Genomic DNA, 21,767 nt, shown 5'->3' with positions numbered 1-21,767 from the left:
CTTCCCCTTCTCCTCCTCCTCCTTCCAAGATAGCAAGGACAAAAGAGCAAGGCCCAAAGTGTTCAGCCTGGCAGCCATGCCAGGAGCCGAGGGCGAGTTGCAAAAACAAAATAAAAATAATAAATGAGTCATGCTCCCTTAGTGCCCACAGGGGGGGTTTAGGCCCCTCTGATGGCAGAGCTCCCTCGTCAGGCGCTGGTAGTGACGTCACGAAAAGGCAACCCCGGGGGTCCCCTCTCAGGTTGGGTAGATCAATGGCACGTGCGCAGTACCTCCATGGATTCTGTCAACTTTCTCCCAGGGTTATAGACTACAGTTCGCCATGAAACCCGATTGGTCACGCCAAGGCGATTCCCATCGTGAAACACCTCACTCTGTTATCAAAGAACCGAGATTACCTGAAGTAACCCAAAGTTTTATCTCCTGAGGACCAATGCTTCATAAGCATCACAGCAGATATCAAACAGCTGATTGTAGAAAACAAGAACAATGTTATAAAATGATATAAGGAAAGCAAAGAATACCATAAACAGTAAAGCTGGAAAGCATTGCAGAACAAAGTGAAAACACATTTTGACTATACCTCCTACACTTTGGGATTTATAACTGGCCAATGGTGATGTTATCTGTGCATGCCTTAATGCTATTACAGTAAGATCAGCATAACCAACAATCAGCAACCGCCCTTATAGTAAACACTTTAACACCATGATTTTATTTTCTGGCCTGAATCTGCTGGTTCATCACCCTGGTAAGCTTAACACGTTGCTTGACTTAGGGCCCACCCCAAAATTGTAGTTGTGTGTCAACTGGACCCTGAAGAACATCCTTTTCTAAAGTATGAGATTCTGTGGGCTGTGAAAGACAGTAAGTCATTGACAACTTGGGAATAAGACTGGGCTGATCCAATCTACTGTAAGAGCAGTAGGAACGGTTTCTCTTTCACAGTTTATATCAGTAAGCAGAAACACCCAAGGGAAGGCTATGGACTTAATGTTGATATCGCTGTAATACTTGCTAATCTACTTGGCAAACAGTTCTGGCTTGTAGTAGATGGCATGAATGAGGGAGCCTTTTTTAATGAAGGCTATGCTTTTTTGGGTGTCAATCTGGGGTTCATAAACAAGCCATTCTGATTGGCATAGGTTTTTTGAGTTTGGGGAAATTAAGCCATCAGCAGTTATCCTGACAGGTGGAACCCTAATCATTAGGTGCTGCCTGGTAAGCAGACTCACGACCTTGAGTGAGTATTTGGAAGTCAAATAGTTGGGGGAGATCTAATTCACACTGGCACTAAATTGGTACAGTTTGCAGGCAAGCTTAAGTTTTATTAATGACTGATAGAATTGCCCATCACAAGTGTGCATGCATCAGCAAAGACTTGTAATAGAAGTTTAGGGCTTCAGTATAGTATATATAGTATATTTACGGTCATGCACTTCACAAATTTGATATTATTTCATGGATGTTTTTGCTGTGTGATATTTAAGAAAATACTGCAATGGTTAAAATTGCATGGTCATAGCTCATGCACCATATTTACAGGCATGTTTTCACACACCAGCATAGGCAATACACAAACCTTAAATGAACTGCCATTGAAGCATGTGGAGTTGGCATTTCCTGTTGATGCAGGAGTTTAGAAGAAGAAAATCTTATTGATAATTCTATCCTCAAGAGACATGTTACATGACATGTATTGTATTGTTGTTGAAGCCTTCTTTAACTTGGTTCAAGTGAGTTTATCTTCATATACCACTGAAGCATACTTGTAGCAAACAGCTTGTCATGTGCATTGATCTGTCTGTGGATGCAAATGAAGGTCTTATAGTGGTCAACTGCAAGAGATGTCAGCATATAGTTAAGATAGTAAAAAATACCATTAACTCACAGTTCACTAGCAAAACATAATCACAATATCTTGAAAAGGGCTTACTTCTGTGTTAAATTTTGGTGAATGAATCCAATCATCTCTGCTCTCATCTCTAAATGACACTCACTATTACGTTATTAAAACACATCTAAGCTGGAGGAGAGTCCAATTTGACCATGCTTAGATTTGTCTTTTGGATTTTTTATTAAATACTGTCTTGAGATGTATGAATTCCAATAGCTGACATGTAACTAATAAATGATTGAATAAATATTTCAATATTTGTCAGAGACTAATGTTTTTTATTTACTTTTGTCTTCTCTGAAGTATCTATGTTGAGAAATTGTTATTAACAGATACAACATTGCGTCTGTTCACACTGCGGTCAGTTAGCAAACCACTCAAGCATGAAATCATGTTGGCGATACAACTGTGACCTAAACTATTAGCTACCAGATGGCGTATGCATGTCAGTCAGAATGCATAATGTACGGAAGACTGCAGAACTTAAAATGCATTGGTACTTTGAGGAAAAAAAGTAAAAAAAGAAAAAACTTAAATAAAGTATACATGTTGACTGAAGGAAGGAACAAATCAAACAAAGACTTAAAGTCTTGTATTCCCCTTTAAAGGACGAGGTGATCAAAAAGTCCCACCTGCTAACCCCCCCCTTTCAGACATGGATCCAACCCTTACCTATTGCGGTGTAGAGGACCTGGTCACAACAACGCTGCCCAGATAGCTGAGATCAATCAAAAACAAAGCAGGTAAGACTCCAGGAGCCATGAAGAACGACCACACTGCCCCTAATTTATAATGATGGAAACATTGCAGTACATGAGAAGCGGACAGGCCCTGTGACACACTTTGCCCAACAACCTTTCCTTGGTAGTCAGACCTGGGAACAATTACAGGAATTGGGGAGAGGAAGGTTACAGAAAGGGAAGGGTAATGAAAGAAGGAAAAAGTCTGAGAGGTTGGGAGTAAGGGGAAATTGGTTAGGTTACTAAGGCCGAGGATGGGCCGCAGGGCCTGCCAAGATGATCTCTTCTTAAAGCATCCCTCCGCATGATAAAGGAATCTTCAAAGGCTTGGCGCTAGACATAACAATGGGTGTTGGTTTTGTCTGGGGAATCAATTGGATGAATATCATGGGATTCCTCCTGTTAGGTGAAAACAGGGTAAAGCATGATACAGATGGATAAACAAGGATCCTGTGGTGATGTCTGCAAATTCCCAGGCTTTTAGGGGCTTGCTCCAAACAAATTCAACAGTGCACTGTTATTTATCTATTTGGATGGACTGCAGCCCCAAAAGGTCTGAAATGTAATCTGTGAAGCAAATACATTTTCTGGAGGAATTTAAAAACAGTTAATTTTAAAATGAATACTCTTTGGAAAATTCAATGGAGATTGCACAAGTCTAATAAATAATTTAGAAAAATGCTTCACAGATTAAATGGGTGAAAACCCTAATTTATCTGACATGAAAAGCAGCACTGACCGAACTGAAGCTAAGCTTAAACATTTCTAGGTTGAATCATCAAATAAATCCTCAACAAATTCAGTTTTTCCTTCAACCACACAATATGCTTTTTCACATCAAATGCTAACAATTACAAAAATATCTATAAAACCTTTTTGCCAAAAAGATGATTGTAACAAATCGATGGATATCAGACAGCACTTCAGTAACCAAATGTCATGGCGACTTCATTAAAGCATTATGGGTCGGGCAGATGACTCAAATGGTATCCCTCTCTGCATGCCTAATGCACCTACCCTGAAGCTGACAACTGGGGTGGAGAGGGCTCTGATGGAAGGATCTCCTCCTCAGTCCTCCTCTGAGATGGCATCTGCCCAAACATGTTGCTGCTTTCCATGGGGGGTGATGGGGACAGGGAAGCTGGGTAGCTGGTTGCAGAGGTGGCAAAGGCCATGTGGGATCGGTAGCTTGGACTGGCCCTCCTGCTACCCTGGCCTTGAGCAGGTGAGGAGGAGGGGGAAGATCTCCTTGAGAAGCTGGCTGTGGAAGGAGGCAGGAGGGTAATCTCAGACATCGCTGGGGGTATGGGAGGTTGGACAATACTTGGACGTGGTCGGGGACGTACTACAATCTCTGGGGAACCCTCATGAGAACTAAGTGGGCTTTGGGTAAGGGGTGAAAGTCGAGAGGGCTGCAGAACCACCTGATGCAAGCTTGTATCCATCCTACGAGCCTGCCTAGGACTGAATCGAGGGCCGGTTTCAAACCATCGGGTGTCCAGGCTACTGAATGTGCTAGGGACAATATGGGCCATTGGATCGCTGTAAGGCAAAACCGGCACACCCATACCGTGACTTGTGTGTCTTAGCTGCCCTAAATGTGCCTCTTGCATAGTAAAATGCTTGGCTGGGGAGCCATGAGGCTTGGCCTTGCTGGGGGATTTGCTTGAGTGGCTCTTTGGGGCCTCCAGTGGTAGCACAGCTGGGTACGTAGGCATTGGAAGGTGTGAGGGTTGAAAAGCACTGAGGGGAAGAACATGAGGTGGAGGAGGATAAGGAGACTCATGGCGTAGATGTAGAGGGTGATGTGGTGGAAAAATGAATTGGGGCCCCTCCAGACTTGCAAAAGTAAAATCCAGTCCCTGCCAAATCTCCGGTGAACGAGAGGAAGAGGTGAGAGTCAGAGGAAGCGGGAAAGCATATTGTGGGAAATCACCCTCCCCCATTTCTTCGGGAATCATTGGGTGACCAAAAGGACCTTCAGCAAGGTATGGAGGGGAGGACATGACAGAACTAAGTGGGCTGGTATCAGGCATGTAAAAAGGAGGTGGAGGATCATGATCCCCAGGGTGGCCTAGATATCCATAGAAAGCCCTGTGGTGGAGAGAGCCTCGGATCTGCCCTGTGGCTTGGAGCCGACTGCTCTCCATGATGGTCATACCTTCGAAAGGCCTCTGGAACCGAGGGCTGTAGGCTGGAGGTTGCAGGTAAGATTCCTGACTGGAGATGGGGGATATTTGGTGAGGCCGGAGGGGGGGCATAACTGGAGGCAGGGGCCTGGGGTCATCATTCTCTTCATCTGACTGCCGGAATTCAGGGTAGAGGTCTGATTCTTCCACGAAAGGGAAGCCTTCAATTCGTCTGGGCTTAACTGACATTTCTACATCAGCAGGATCTATGACAAACCGTCCATCTGGGCCTCGGCTAATGAGTTCGATGGGTGTTGTTGCTTCAGCTTCATGTTTAGAGATACCATACTTCTTGCTTGTTATTGCTCTTTTTGTCTTCATGTATAAGGACATTTCCTCTTTCTTTCCTGGACTTGGGGGTGGTTTCTTTCCACGCTGGTCATGACTATCTTCAGAAGATTCTGATGGTGATGCCTTTGATCGAATGCTCTCCGGGCTCACCTTTCCTGAAGATGACCTAATGAAAGAGTGGAGAAGAAGTGAATATTCAAACATTGCAGAATCAAATCATCTATGAAGAGCAGAGTTTTGTCGATTGTGCAGAGGATGAATCCAGCTACGATGAAAACAATTAAAACACCTTACATCAGGAGATGAGTTACTGAAGCACACACAATCTGTAGCGAAGGCACAGAGTTTAAAGGATTAGGGCAACAGATTCACACACCTGATGTTATTGCATAAAGATGTGTTTAATTTCTGTTGTGCATGTCTTCTTCCTTGTAGTCTCAAAGCAAGGGCACATCATGTACCTCTTTTCCGCATTATAATACCAATAAGTAGGTTATTTAACCTAAACATATATGTTGCTTAAAAAGTGAGGGTTAGAATGTAGATGCAGATGTTTTGTGACAAATCACAGTTTTTTTCTTCACCAAGTAGTCAGGTAGTGCACGAGGGAAGGATATAACAAACGGAAAAGACCACTGTGAATCTCGTACATATATTCATTTCATGCATAGTTACATAACAAAGAAGTGAAGAAAACCTGACAACAACAAACTGGTTTGTTTTCACCCTCAGAGCCTTTTAATCCAGTGGTCAGAATTGTAACTTCTTGAGAAAGAGCAGGGACATTTTAATATGTTTTGGCAATGGTTTAGTGTCTTTTATTTAGTCTAATATAATTTAAATGTATTAATATCTAAAAAGACTAATACCGACTTTTAGCTTTACATCTGCAGATGGCTTAAAAATATTTTCCTGATTTTTTTTTAAGGTTTACACTTCGATCATGTGGGTTGGTTTTATTTTTCAAATTTGACAGTAAAAATTTGCCAATCCATTGTTAGATTCTGAGTTAAATAATACATTATATACTTATATCAATTTTAAACATTATATCTTTCAAACCAACCAGTGCAGTATGAAGAACACAGAGCTATAACATCGCCCTGTCAGAAGTTGATTAAGAAATCATGTTTAGTGCCTTTAATTGTGTTCACGTTCATGCTTTCCGAGTATTGTTGGACCAAAGCCATTATCATATAGTAATCTTAAGGTGAGAAGTTATAAGTCCGAATGGTTCGAGGTATATCTCTTTTAGTGAGAGTTCATTTAATCACACTAAATCAATCTGTTGGTATGGTTATGATGTCAATTGTTTAAGGGCTGTCAAGGATTTACATTTGACATCATGCTTGGGAACAACAACTTACAGAACTACTTGTGGTTAATAAGTTTATTTTTATCACAATAGAAAAAAAGTCAAACGTATTATAAGACCATAAAAATTAAGTTGACCTATTGTGATAACTGTCATTTTTCTAACAAGCATTTAGGTTGAGAGTGACAAAGTACAAAATAAATGTCAAAGTAGAGATGATCTGATGTCAATTTATCTTTCCAGATACTGACTCTAATACAATAATTTGGATAATATTTAAAATAGAGTTCCACTTCAATGGCAATGAGATAAACACATCAAGATTAATAGTTAGAAAAAGCTTCATATTTGCTGATCATATTTGATTATCACCAAATGATGGCATTAGGTTTATGTGTCAACTGGCCAAATCTGAATATCACATATTATGCAGTATCAGAGGTCAATATCAGTAGTAGTACTGAAATTGGAACAACTCCACTTAAGCATCCTTAACACTATATTTCTATGTCTACAACATGCCTTGTCAAATAATGAAGAAAATTTAAAAACAGGATTTATTTTAAAGCAACAATTAACTTTATTTGGTTTGTGATGTAACATAATGTCAATCATCAGGAGAATAACAAAGGTTTGTTTATAATGACCATGTAGCATGAACAGTCGGTCGCAGCTATTATCAAATAAAAACAATGTTATATATGATTGGATTGGGTTCTGAGATAGATGAATTCTGACAGAAATCACATGACTGAGGGCAAGGTCAAGTACCTGGTTTTCATCAGCTACAATTAAGATGATCACAACAACAACTATATCTTCAAAACAGCTGTACTTTTCTGAAAGAGGTCACATTTATGTGTTCATACAACTGTCTGCTCTTCAGATGAAACAATCATCAAAAACTGGGATCATTTATTGTTAACTTTTTTGTTGAGATTTGGCCAACATTCAAAATGCTTACTATGACCTTAAGGTGCACAATGGAGTTTTGGTAAAAAAAAAAAAAAAAAAAGTGAAAGTTGGAGAAGTGCATAGATTCAGTGCTATATGTTCATAACTTTATACACACAATGTCCTTAGAGGAAAATCAGATCCCTGTAGCACTGTTTGAAGATAAACAATTAAATGGGAAAAATTGGAAACCGTAACTCATCAGGTTGATTTTGTGTATTCAGTTCAGAAAACATAGCATCACATTTTTCACTTTTCCAACTTTAAAATGTCACTATCTGATCTCCATAGTGCACCTTAAACATGTAAAATAACTTAGTGAGACAGGCGTTGTTGAGGTTCTTAAAATAACTTTATTTAACTTTTATATTCAACACTTAAATTGACTATGTTATGCCTGAAAGCCTGCTTGTATCATCCTGAGCAGCAGTTCACCGAAACAACCACAGAAATATTTAAAAGGTAGAACCTATAAGAAAAGTGAGGTGCAGAATGAAGAACACAAGGATTTTAAACTTTGCGTTTTTAATTCAAACAAGAACTAAAGTGTAAAAGCACAAATTCACTGTCAGAAGTGCTAATGGTCAGATTATGTTACCTTCATATGAGCCAGGGTATAGCGGATTCCCACTGAAATGCAGAAAGCTAAGCTAACGAGCTGGTAGCAGCAGACTTCAATCCATGCACACATAGAAGCTAAATTACAATCACTGAAAGACTGGTTTAATACAGTTAGATGGATTTTGGTTATATACTTCCTTGGTTTTCAGCAGTGTTGCACAAATTAAGCTAATCATCTGCTGGATGTAGCTTTGATCATGTCATCTATTAAGAAGAATATATCTCCAACAATAACTGTTACTGTAAGTAGCTAGCTGAACACATATCTTAAAATGAGTCCTATATTCTTTCAAGAACAACTATGTGTGTGAGAGCTATGGCTAGATTAGAGTTAGTTAAGCTTAGCTTAGCATTAAATTGAAAGTAAGGGATAACAGCTAACAAGGTTCTCTTTAAACCCTTAATGTTAAGAACTTACATGTATCATGAGGGTTAAGCTCTGCAAATACAGTAAAAGTAAAAAGAAATCTGTGGTTTTATGTTAGGCTGCTAGAAGGGAGACAGGGCACCAGTTTTCTGTCTATGGTAATGTGACACTAGATGTTTCTTAGCCCAAGCTTTAAATTAACTACAGCATGTAAGTGGGAAATGAGATAATGTGTATACTGGCAAAATTATCAATTTATCAAATGTGATTCTGTTAGGAGCTAATATCTTCCTAATGAGCCTCACAGAATAATTTAACAGAAGGCAATGCACTCTATCGCTTAAAAATTATTTAGTCAATTAATTTCAGCGATAATCATTTCCATGATCAAATTCTGATTTCCTGATACTTGTTAGCAGACATGAGACACTGGACCAGTGATCAGTGAATTTCATTTTACATGTTTCTAATTACCTTGCACTCTGGGTTACTTTATGAACCTCTCTTAAAGATTAGGATACTTCATCGTTCAACAACAAAACATCATGACCAGTATTGCTGTTGGCCTGAAGGGACGTTTGGCCTGAAGCATGCGGCCAGGTTAGGACGCTAAAGAGCTGGGGTTGAACCAAAGTGCAGAGGGGGTGTTTACAGTGTGCAAAGACAGGGGGACAATGGTGGGCACACTCACTGAGGACTGGAAGGTTGGGGCGTGTACCTGCTTGCGTCCAGCCCCTCCCAGTAGGGCTCGACATTGGGAATGAGGCTAATTGGACTCCTGTAGAAGTGGGAAGATCAGACAGTAAGAAGTGGGGAGTATATGGAGGTAAACAGGAGGCCTGTTAATGAAAGGTTTGTTTAAAAAAGCAGCAGAAAATAAGAGAAAATAGTTGTTATTAGTGAGTGTGTTGGAAAAAAACTCAGGCGTTAGTAAGTCACAGGGACAAACAGAGATCGATGTCAGAAAGGGACAAGTCCGAGGAGGGCGATAAAAGTAAGAGATTGGAGAAAGGAGTAAAGATATGACCACTGCACCTTGAGACAGTCCTTCATTGTCTTTAGATATAGCCATGAAGCCAACATCATCACTTTTAAAAACCAGTGTCAACTGATCATTCAATCACATTTTTTTCCCATCACCTCTTTGTTCCCCACAAAATGGTAGTAGAGTGGGAAGAGAGAGAAGTAAAGGAGAACACATTTCTTGAAATCAAAACGTTCTCTACAGTATTGTGTCATCCCTTGCTCAAGATGGCCCTACATTGCATCCTTACAGACACATCTTGTTGGTGTTAGCATAGACTGTGCAAAGCGCCCAGAGACTGAAGGCAAAATGTTTAGAGCTCCCTCTGTTGACTAGCTGCAGTATTGATCATTAACACTCCTCAATGTCAATGGAAGGAGACCAATAAAACAAAACTTGCTTCATATTTCACACGTTCATCTTTTGCTCTCCTTTTTTTAAAGGTCTAATTTCCTTCTTAATAAAAATGTAGCTCCACCCACAGAACATGTTAAACCTGTTTTTTCCTGAAACTGTAAGGTCAATTCTTGACAGAAATTCACTTTAGTCTGATTATATTAAGCAGCTGCTGTGTACATCTTTCTGCACTACCAATAAAAAATCCAAAAAAAATCAGAATCTGCCTCAGAATTGGAAACTGATACTTCTTTTTTCTGTTTGGTTATTTATTCCCTGTAGTAGTTGCTAGATAAGCTTCCCAGGGATTAAACCCCACTGACCCCCTCACCTCACCACACAATCCCAAAATACATACATTAACTGCCCAGTGCTTTATCCCATTCTCCTCCCCCGTCTTCACATGTGCTGCTATCACATTTCATAAGTGCAAAATATTTTATTGGTGCAATGTACTTTTTTTTTTTTTTTTTAAAGATTTCATTTTTGGAGCTTTTTGTCCCTTTGCTGTTAAGAGAGGATAGTGGATAGAGTCAGAAATCAGAGAGAGAGAGAGTGGAGGATGTCAGGTTGGATTCAAACCCTGGTTGTAGATTTGAAGGACTACAGTCTCCATAAATGGGGCATGCACACTACTACTCCTACTGGTGCCCCGAATTTAAAGTGCACGATATATTATGTAGCGTGCAATTAATAACTCCTGCACAATACATAGTTTTTAAGTTAAATGAAGGCTCGATATGTTATGTACTTGATTCTTAAATGTTTTGTAATCAATTGTATATTGACAACAAAGACCTTTTTTCTAACTCTTATTTTGTGCTGAGGACATTTCAAAACAGCATCTCCAGCCAACGCCCCTGACCTTTTTGACTCATACAGTTTTGATGAAATAACTCTGTGCCAGTGGCCCAGTATGCAATAGCTTGTATTGCTCCTCACTGCATGGCTGAGGTGATTCATTCCATCACTTCCTACTATCACACACTGAGATGTCTGCTGTGAAAAAGATCTATAAAGAGATGCTTTAAATGAAGGAGGGTTGTTTGACTTCAGGTTCAAACATGGACAAAGGAAGAAAAGACAGGAAATAATTGGAGGGACGTTTTTTTTTCATTGTCAATCTTGCGATCATTTAACTCTCAAAATTAAACTGCAAGTGAGACAAACAGTATGCTCTGTTTCTCTGTGTTCACTGAAATATGATACATACATCTTCCATTGTAAAAAGCTGTCAATATTTTAAACCTACATCAGAGCTTTTTCCTTTATATCAAACGTAAATTATAAATATCACCAGATAAGAAAAAGAACCGTGGACTAACTGGCGTTGACGCTGCGAAGCCCTGTTCAAACATGAACACAGGTTTGAAAGTTTCACATCGACAGGATTTCTCAAAAGAAACAAAAATTAAATAAAGCGTCTCATTAACACTGTTCATTTTCATTTATACATTTCACATAAAATGAAAATCGTGGCCCTTTGCATCCTTTGTTGCGCACACTAGAAAACCTATTATTCAAATATAACATAATAATCAGGAGCTAAAGTAGCCACAAAGCTGTGTGCTATGTTTGTATCCAGTTGTGAGCTATATGTTTTTATTACAAAACAAATACTTGACACATGATGCACATACACTACTTCTTTCCACTCACGAAACTCTGATTTAAATGTCAGCAGCCTGTATGTCTAACCAGCCTGCCTGTCATTAATGGGGAGAAAGTGTAGCATGATCATGCAGAGCTCATCTGTGGGGAAAAAACAGAAGGGAGTTTCTGTGGAGAGGGCTACTCGTACATACAATGACCAAATACAATAAGAATATGCAAAGCAACAGAGCCCTCGGTACTCTATGCTATAATGACAATATTTGCCTTTATATTAAAGCTGAATGTAGTCCAACTGAATCACACTATCAATAGAAGTGTGAAGAACAGCATCTGGATGTACTGAAAACATAATTCAGCCGTTTAATTACGTGCATGCAGATCGTAGTGTTCACGCGCAGCAGTCACAGCATATAAACGTCATCGCCCTCTCCTACAGGCTCCAGGTAAATTATGCAGAAGAATATCCTGCTGCGTTCTCTCATCAGCTCATTCGGACATGCTGAGGAAAAAACACTGGGGGTCTGGCAAGAGAAACTCCGGGGGAAAAGATGTGGCTGTTTGCACACACTGATACATGTACAGCACTTCCTGGAAATATCCTGAGCTTTCAGGAGTTTTCTGCAAGTGTGAAAGCCTTAGAAATGTCACGGGCCCTTTTGTACAATGTGAGAGAGGATCTGGAGCAGGCAGGGAAGTGACATTTTATTTTTGCTTTTCTTTGCTAGAGAGAATAAACATGGTAATTGAGGAGAATCCTTGTGTAACAGCATCGCTTAAAAAAAACGCAATGGTTACACTGCGTAGATCTAATTTAGAATGATTCATCTGCTCAGTTTCTGTAACAATTCTATGCAGAAACATGAACCCTATCTCTGTCGACCCTCTGTCTGACCAATGGGCGTCATTAATCTAAGCTTCAGTGATGTTTGATCATCTCTTTGTGACAGAGAGCAGTGAACAGTTCTGTGTGTGTCTTGTTGAAGTTACTCACGGAGTTTCCACACTTTTTCTGCAGTGGGTTATGGAGAGGGGAGGATCTGGAAACAAAGGAAGAAAAGTCAGAAGAGTCCCATCACTGGACTTGTTTATGCATGTTTAAGGTATGAGCTGATGATAAAAACATTTTAAAGACACATCCAACTATCTCATGAAGTTTGAGGGATAGGACAGCAGAGTATGACAATGAAAAGAAAAGCGTTGCAAACTGCTCTTGTTTGGCACCACCATCCCATTAGGAAAAATCACATCGTTTTGGTCCCCCTGTCATGTGTTCTCAAACCTAACGAGAGCACTTGACAGGGGTTTAGAGGGACCAAATAATGTGATATGGCAGAAAAGTTTCCCCTTAACCACTTTCCGAGCACAGTTGTGTGTTGGATTTTTTCTTTTCGGAATTATCTAGAACTATTAAATAAATGACTCCATGTTGACAAACAAAGTGCTTCAGTCCTACATGAAGAAACCTTATTCTTGATTCTGAACATAGATGTATATTTCTTCTTTTAATTACCCGGACGCTCACCTCTTTTCCTCTTCAGTTTCCGTCGACGCTGCTTGTTGACAAAGCAGGCAGCCATCGTACTGAACAGGACAGCTGCTGCCAGGAAGCAGATGGTGGCCACGATGCCGGCCACCACAGGACGCGCCAGTCCATGTTCCTCCACCAACTCTGGAGGAGGGAAGAAGTCTGTAAGATGAGGAGGGGAGGTCGGGAGAACAGAGGGTGGATGGAGGAGAAAATGACAGATTCAAAGTTAAATAAAGCAAACAGAGCAGAGTAACATGTCAAACCTCAATTGTTTTCAAGGGACTCCTGGGACTCAAAAGGATTAATGCTAACGTCAACTTCCATTCAGCAGCTGAAGTTTACGATGAGATTACACATCATGTGATACTCCCCTGAAAGAACTCAGTGCTCTAATGGTGTATATAATGAAACTAAAAACTGAAGCAGCCTTTACAAATAAGCCTCACCCCATCCTAATTCACTCCTAAAAAACAATCTCCAAAAAAAAGGGGCCGCTTGTGTACTTCTGCCACAAATTAGTTTAACTGTTAATGTGTGACTTTGGCGTTTTAAAGGCAGAGCTCTGACACAAATCAATAGCACAAACAAACCAGTCGGGTTGGGTAAACCTTCACGAAAAGGTTCATTTCTTAAACCATCCTTCCATTCTTTGCCTTGAGAGCGTTTTCATTGCTCTCAAGTTTTCGTAACAATCCCACCCTGACAGTGTCTTACACAAGCACTTGTAGTGGACATCATTTGATAGGGAGGATATAAGCCCTTTACAGCCCAGCTGGAGGCTAAAGCAATCAAAACTGACATTCAAACAGTGGTCGGGAATGTTAGAAATTTAAACACTAAATATAATATATAAAAGGTAAAGTTTTAAAATCACTTTCATTCAGCTTTAAGTAAATCTCAACAATAGATATTTTGTATTTCTACACTGTGACAACACCACTTTAAGAAAAGGTTATTAAAGTAAAGGTACTAAGCCTCCACAAGACACCCACCATTGATTTTCAATTTTAGTGCTTCAAGCCAAAGCAGCACACTGGTGTAGAAGTTGCACACTGCCAATGAAATGTGAAGTCACAAAATGTGTTCAGAAAAAGAATCTTCTCTTGTCATACTATGTGCATTAACATCATGTTGCATAGTGAGGCACATACGTCACCCGTCTACACGAGCAGGCTTCAACTATCACTGTGACAAAGAAAGTTTAATAATTGATTTTGAACATTGAGTTGATTTTCCACTTTATCATTGCGTTTTTGTTTGAGCCATATTGTGAGTGTTTGATCAAAAACTTTCTAACCACATACTGTTTGTATTTTAAGGTTTGCCTGTAGTCTATGACTCATTTAATGTAAGTCTTTATTTCTGAAATGGATGGCTACTTAAAGATGCCTTGCTTTTAGGTATTCCTGTGTGACTTAAAACTGATCGAGAGACTTCAATTATCACTTTAAAAGCCTGGGTAAGACCGGCCCTTTGGTACATAAATGAATCTTTAATCCCGCATGAGCTTAAGTGTAGCCTAAAATCTTCTCCAGGGGTCCTTTTGTTTAAGATCTAAAGTCAGAGGCTTGTCGCTCTGAAATAATCCTCATCTTTAAAAAGCCCCTTTTTCACTGCACTTATACTTAATGGCGTTGGGTGAAGTATAATAATCCTATTGAAGTTGTTGAAGTATCTTAATATCTCATTTTGATGCCTTTGTTAATGATGTTGTTGTAAAGCCCTTTAGGACTTTATTTTAAAACTTGTCAAACAAAAATCTGCATTGCATTAGCCACACTGTAGTTCAGAAATGCAGAACATCTCAGGCCGTGTAACATAACCATGCTGCATCTCTGCTCCATTTATAGTGAACGTGGCCAGCTGCACTCTGCAGATTGACGCTCAGAGATGCATTCAAATCCAGATCTCAAGCAGCCAGCACTGCTGTTACATTACAAGAATGAAAAGCAGTTTATTGTGTTGGAGAGGATAATGTGCTGTGCATTCTCCTTATTAGAGCGACCGACTTTCAAAGCTGTCCTCACTGATTAATACTGGAGTTTTTACTGTGAAACATGCTAATGAATTGCTCAGTGAGGGCCTGGGAGGAATACTGTGTCAACATTTGTTAAGAACTTGTTGAAATTTGCTGCAGTGAAGCATGACACAGCAAAATGCAGCAATGTCAGAGATTACCTTCAGCAATGATAGAATGTATATAAATGTTCTGCATTATAAAAAATCTAATCTTTAGACGGATAGGACTCATTTTAAATGATGCTCATATTGGGACATTCTGACAGTAAAAAGCAGTAATATACTGTCAAAAGAAATATCTACATCGGATTAAGCAGGAACCTTCAATCACCACATTGCATAAATCTCAACCTGCACCTGCAGGGGGCAGCAGAGTCCTTTCAGAGATCAGAGGCTTACTGAGCAAATCTTCTAAATGCTACCAACAGCTGCTCGAACCAAATGATGTGTACTCAGTGACCTCTGCAGGGGAGTGACATCACATTCACAGGGTTTAATTTAGATTCAAAACAGATTTTCAGGGTGTCGACCAAAAATAGAACTGCCTTTAATGAATCCCTCTTTTTTTAGCACAGAGCGGCCCGACACAATCGGTGGGAGACGGGCAGAAAGATGATGTCATACTCTTCAGGATGGTACAAAGGAGTGTGTGCATGTAAAGCAAGCTTAAATATAACAGTGCTGAGTGGGCAGGATGTAAAGTTGGAGTTGCTGCGTGTGCAATACATCTGCATCTTCCCTTCTTCAGCTCAGAAAGGAAAAGACCGCCTGAGGTTAGAGAGGCAGGTTGCTGCCAGAAGTTGTCGGGTTGAGTCCCATTATTGACAAGCTAAAGTCAAAACCTTGCAATAACACGACTTAACCATCAAGTCAAATTGCAATTTATGTCCATGAGTTTTTTTCCACAGAAAGATGCTGTTCCTGTGGCTCAGAGGGGGAACTTTTTAGAGTCTATATATAACGTCAAAAAAAAGACCCAACAACAACAGCACAACTTGTCCTAAATGAAACAGATGTTGCACCTAAATCTTTAACTGTCTTTGAGCTCCTCTACAGATTAAGGGGTTGTCAGTAGTGCCTTCTGAAGTCATCAGAATGTACAGGTAAAGGACAAATAGAGGAAGGGAAGGACTGTCCATCAATCATTTGCTGATTGCCTCGTTCTCTTGGGCAGCTCAAAAATCTGAAGAAATAAACTAATTGTAAAATCATTTTTCCAGGAGTTACTATTGAAGAGAACTGAACAGAGTTGAGGTCATAGGGACATTGTTCAGGGACTTACACTTTTTAGAAAGTTAATTACTGTGTCCAGGTGAATATCTATATGAAGTTTAGGATTTTTCCTCCAGACATCTCTGAGATATAGCATGTGGTTCAAAAGAATGGCACAAACTAGCGTACAAATGTACGGCCAGAAAACACAATTTTCCTGAAATCAAGGCAGTGGGTTAAAAACAACCAGCACTTTCTTTTCTCAGGTTCCTTGCTCATTTTGCAGACCGAAGAGTTGCAGCTTAATGCCACCTCTCTGTTCTGTAAGATATGTGGTGGTGGTGGTGGTGGGGGGGGGGCTGTTAGAGCCTCTGCATTAACTGTATAGCTGCGAGGATAAAAATAGTTCTATGAGAGCATGTTAGAGAAACTGATGTTCAAATCATTTTTTCTCCTGTAAAGATGTCATAAATGCACATTTACAATCAGAGTCCTGCGTGAACAAATTCTTTCCTGAAGAACATCCAGTCCTGACTCTTTTTTCCTGATTGATTCTGAAAATGAGTTCATTTGTTTGATGAAGGGATGTAATGTCTCACCTGTGCTGGATACTCCTACTACATTACTGGGTTCACTGATTGTGTCATCCATGATTGCCATGACACGGAACTCGTACCACGCCTCCTACAAACAGGACAACACAGAGATCAACGTTAAGCAGGCTGTGCAACTCAGTCACTGACACAAGTGAGTTTTATTGGTGTCACAATATATGAGATTAGTGTTACCATGCCAACAGATTAAAAATACAACTTTAAAGAAGAAATGCACAAATGTGGACCTAGAAGCACCACATACACACTGAACTTGTACGTACTGTTTTTTTAAATATATATATAAATATAAAGGGTGCATCAACAATAAAACTACTTTATTATACACATACTGCTCAGCCAATAAGAATGTAGTATTTTTCGTGACTGAAAATGGATCTTCATTTAAAACAAGAATCACAGACTGGATGTTGGAGAGATCAATCAATCAATCTTTAATTGTATAGCGTCAATTCATGACAAGTGTTATCTCAAGACTCTTTACAAAAAGCAGATAGAGGACCTTACTGTTTGTCTGTTAACACCTTACTTATTGCTATATTACAAGGGCCCAGCTTAATCTGTCATAGCGTGGCAAGAAAAAACCTCCCTTTAACGGTCAGAAATCTTCAACAGACCCGGGCTAAGAGAGCTCCGGAGATCCCAGAAAAAGATGTGGTTAGTAACTGAAATTTACAGATAGTGACAAGCAGTAATAAGATATGAAAGCAGGGAGAGAGAGAGAAAGAGCGAGAGAGCAAGGTGCCAGTTTCCCCCGTGGACTAGACCTATAACAGCCTAACTATGAGCTGGTCTATAACCGATCCAGTCCTAACTATAAGATTTATCAAAAACAAAAGTGTTAAGTCTATTCTTAGACCCCAGACTGAAGAAGAGCCTGATAACTGAAGGCTCTACCTCCCACAGTACATTTACAGACCATGTAGGTACCACGAGCAGGCCTGTTTAGACTGGTGTAGTTTGGAGTCCTAAAACCAGGAAGTGAGTTAGCATTTTAGCGCCGTGGTTCTAACCTCTAAAAGTCAATGGGGATTTTGAATGGGTTTGTGGTTAGACGCCTGAAATAAGGTCTGTGGTTAACACAAGCTGAAGAGATGTTGATGTTTTGTTAGACGAGATAAACCATGTGCGCTAAGACCCCGCTTGTGAATTTTAAAGTTTTTACGCGAACTTTAAACAGGGGTTGCTAACGAGTAGCTAACTGAAACTACAGTGGTTGTCACAGACATTACACGTCATCACGCCTGGAACGTTTTCTCACGCCTCTCCCTAATCCTCCTTACAGCCTCTAGTCATGTTTTTCAGTGCTCTTGTAAATATTAGGTTAATAAACAACTTATCAAGCTAACGTTTAGCTATCTTGTCAAATCCGCTGATTAGATCGATAAAGCATAACGGTCGTGACGTCATCACAAACCGACCGCGGTGTAGTTCGCGAGCGCATAACGTTGGCTTTTTACTTCTCTCGGCTGCATTAACTCTTCAAACCTCATATAAATGATGTTCATCTGTAAAGATTATCCCGCTGAACAAAACAGTTATGTATTAGAAAAGTGTGTTTGACACAGAGCTTATTTTCTGCAATGATCCAAAATCTAATGCAAAAATCCCATAGACGAATTTACGTAGGCGCCATTTTTTGGGTTGGCCTACAAAAATATGTCATTACTACACCAGTCTATTGTGGGAGCGTGATGTTCTCGATGGGTAGTACAGCACAGTTACCTCTTTAAGATAGGATGGTGCCTGACTGTTTAGAGCTTTGTAGGTGAGAAGAAGGATTTTAAATTCTATTCTAGATTTTATAGGGAGCCAGTGAAGTGAAGCCAATACAGGAGTAACGTGGTCTCTTTTCCTAGTTCTAGTCAAAACACGAGCTGCAGCATTTTGGACTAGCTGAAGGGTCTTTAGAGATTTACCATAGCACCCTGCTCAAAGAGAATTACAGTAATCCAACCTGGAGGTAACAAATGCATGAGTTTTTCTGCATCGTTTTGCAACAACATCTGCCTGATCTTAGAGATATTACCAAGGTGAAAATAATCTGTCCTTGAAATTTGTTTCATGTGGGAGTTAAAGGACATATCCTGATCAAAAAGAACTCCTAGATTCCTAACAGTGGTACTAGAGGCCACGCTGATGCCACTATGGGCCGTTATAATGTCAGAAAAAGTCTCTCTGAGGTTCTTAGGTCCAATCACAGTAACTTCAGTCTTGTCTGAGTTAAGCAACAAAACGTTTCTGTTCATCCAGGTCCAGATGTCCTCAAGGCAGGCTTCTAATTTATGAAACTGATTGGTGTCTTCTGGCTTCATTGATACGTATAGTTGAGTATTGTCTGTATAACAGTGAACATTTATGGAGTGTTTCCTCATAATACTACCTAAAGGAAGCATATATAATGTGAAGAGAATCGGTCCAAGCACTGATCCTTGAGGCACTCCATGGCTAACTTTGGTGTACATAGAGGACTCATCATGAACATGCACAAACGTAGGATTTAAACAATTTTAACCTGTAACTCCAAGTAAGTCTCTGTAACAGGATTTGATGGTCAATCGTGTCAAAAGCAGCATTAAGATCTAACAGGACGAGGCTCTTTGAGATAAAGGGAAGGTTATATATAGGTCTATAGTTAGCTAGACGTCCTGAATCAAGAGTAGGCTTTTAAAGAAGCGGTTTAATTACGGCTACTTTAAATGACTGGGTTACATAACCTAACACTAAAGATATATTGATCATATCTAGTATGGAGCTGCTAACTAAGGGAAAGACTTCCTTAAACAGCTTGGTTGGGATCGGGTCTGAAAGACAAGTTGATGGTTTAGACGCAGAAATAATCGAGTTCAGTTATGAAAGGTTAAAGCAGTCGAGGCTAGTATTAGAATTTGAACTGATTGACAACAGCTGAATGATACATGTATTAAAGCTCAGTTTAAGCTATTATTAATATATCATGATTAAAAAAGGTCTCTAGTCTTCAATCAGATCCAGAAAGTTCACATATTTCGAAATCTGACTGCATTTATATGTATATTTATATGACATAACAGATCCACATTGGCTACTGATATCATTGTTATTCTTTTCTATTTGGAAGTCATCAAACCCCTAAAAATATCCAAAATATCCGTTAGTCTGTGTCATTTGTGAATGCATCATGATAGAAAGGCATTAAGCCTCTTAGAAGCTGTTGATCATGTTAGTGCTCCTGAACGAGCTCTCCATAGTGCAGAGTCACGCTCAAAGATTCAATCCACACTTCTCTGTACTGTTGGCATAACACTCAGAAACATTCAGATGAATATTCTTTGAACTGAGCTGTCAGCCCAGGGGTTTCCTAACTCAGAGTGAGAAGATTGAGGACTTAAATGTGGAGAAGAGTTTCAGCAGCACTTTCACACAACCACGGAGTGCAGACAACACAGCAGAGCACCCCGCTTCTGATCAAATAAGCTCAGGGGACGCAAAGTGAAATGTGCAGCAGAAAAAAAGTTATACAAGCTAGGTGCATGGTATGTGTGGTGAGAGAGCTGAAGAGGTGTGAGTGTGTGTGTGTGTGTGTGTGTGTGTGTGTGTGTGTGTGTGTGTGGGTGGGTGTGTTGCTGTGCCATGAAAGGAGAGATAAAAGCATCTGCATGGAGCTGAAAATGGTAGCTGGATTAAAGAAAGGAGCTCAAACGTGTTGACATGGTGAGAGAAAATACCCCACATGAGCAAGATGTGAAAAGGAAGCTTTGTGAAAGAGCTCATAAATCAGTAAAGATACACAGACTTTTTCCTGCGGAGGGATAATTACTTGAGGAAATTCACTGTTTGCAAAAAAAAAAACATACAGTATCTTTTATCATCATGTTTTTCTCCTTGTTTAAAAAAAAATTGAGGACTTTCAAACCTACTAGTTTGTGTTCTGCATGTAAAACACAAGACACAAGAGAGCACACAAGCCAAGAGTAAACCTGAAGACACAAGGACAAAGTGATCCCAGTCAGCTTGAGCATACCTGGCATTGTTACCATGACTACAGAGATGAATAAGGCAGCACATTGTCATGCACAATCCCATTTAGGTGCTTTAAAGTCGGATCATCTGAGCAGAGTTCAGAGTTCAGTGTTCACACTTGAAATCTCATTACAAGGAGCATTTATGTCTTAAGGTGTTGGTAAACCTGGGTCATGTTTTTAAATCACTTTGGGGACTGACGGCACACTCACGGTAATCTGCAAGCTTCGCCCCAAAAGCCCTGTTCGTTTGTGCTCCAATCCATCATGTCATGTTCTCTGATGTGCAGACGCAGACTCGGCAGCACGTCCCTTTTATTTTCGAGTCCGCCTGTCTTGTAAACTCAGCACGCTTCATAAGCCATGCATATGTTGTATTACAACGTTATGAACAAGAGGTAACCCAGCTCAGGCCTGGCTAGTCCTGGAGCAGGGTGAGAGCTGGAGGAGGAGGAGTCGTACTTAAGCACAATATGAGACAACGGGGCCTCGTGCGAATGCTCCCTAAAAGACTTTCAGACAACAAATGTCTCCAGTGATCCGTTTACAAGTTACAAGTTAAACATACCCACTTAAAGTGCTTTATACTGCCACATACAGGTTTACATTGTTCTCAAGACTTTCTCATAACATTACAGGATGTATTACGATAGATTTAACCCTTCTTGTAAAGGCAAGTCTTATACACGTAAATTATAAACATCTGTTACATCGTTCTCTAAGAAGCCTCCAGACCCCATTGACAAAAATAAAAACATGTTGAGTTTAATGTGTCCTGCAGGCTTGATTTGTCTGTTTGTAGTTAGTTTGCTTTTTTTGTTGTTATTATTGTTGTTGTTAGTTCTGGGCTTGTACATGATGAAAAAAAAAAAAAACTAAATACGATACATTTCTAACAAGGCCTCAATCAGACAGTTAAACTGTGCAAATGCTTATTGCAAAATATTTGTTGACATTAAAATGTTTTTCTGATTTAGTTCAATCA

The 21,767-nt window shown here is 39.8% G+C and overlaps 1 protein-coding gene across 5 annotated transcripts in view; it reads right to left on the bottom strand.

The window, feature by feature from the left end:
- igsf9bb (immunoglobulin superfamily, member 9Bb) overlaps positions 1-21,767 on the bottom strand; it is a 116,447-nt gene that overhangs the window by 6,620 nt on the left and 88,060 nt on the right. For 2 of the 5 annotated variants that reach the window (XM_079356468.1, XM_079356469.1), the window contains exons 15-19: positions 16,767-16,851; positions 12,931-13,095; positions 12,400-12,445; positions 9,066-9,152; positions 3,655-5,283 (exon numbers count right to left, since the gene is read on the bottom strand). In XM_079356468.1, coding sequence (XP_079212594.1) covers positions 3,655-5,283; positions 9,066-9,152; positions 12,400-12,445; positions 12,931-13,095; positions 16,767-16,851 — 2,012 coding nt within the window. Of the gene's footprint in view, positions 1-2,569; positions 2,616-3,654; positions 5,284-9,065; positions 9,153-12,399; positions 12,446-12,930; positions 13,096-16,766; positions 16,852-21,767 lie in introns of all 5 variants that reach the window. The other 3 variants (XM_079356470.1, XM_079356471.1, XM_079356472.1) reach the window with 2 other exon arrangements.

This window comes from Symphodus melops (assembly GCF_947650265.1).
Source record: "Symphodus melops genome assembly, chromosome: 11".
NCBI classification, from domain to species: domain Eukaryota; kingdom Metazoa; phylum Chordata; class Actinopteri; order Labriformes; family Labridae; genus Symphodus; species Symphodus melops.
The sequence above is the reverse complement of the archived record's forward strand: the minus strand, read 5'-3'. Positions and strand labels throughout refer to the sequence as shown.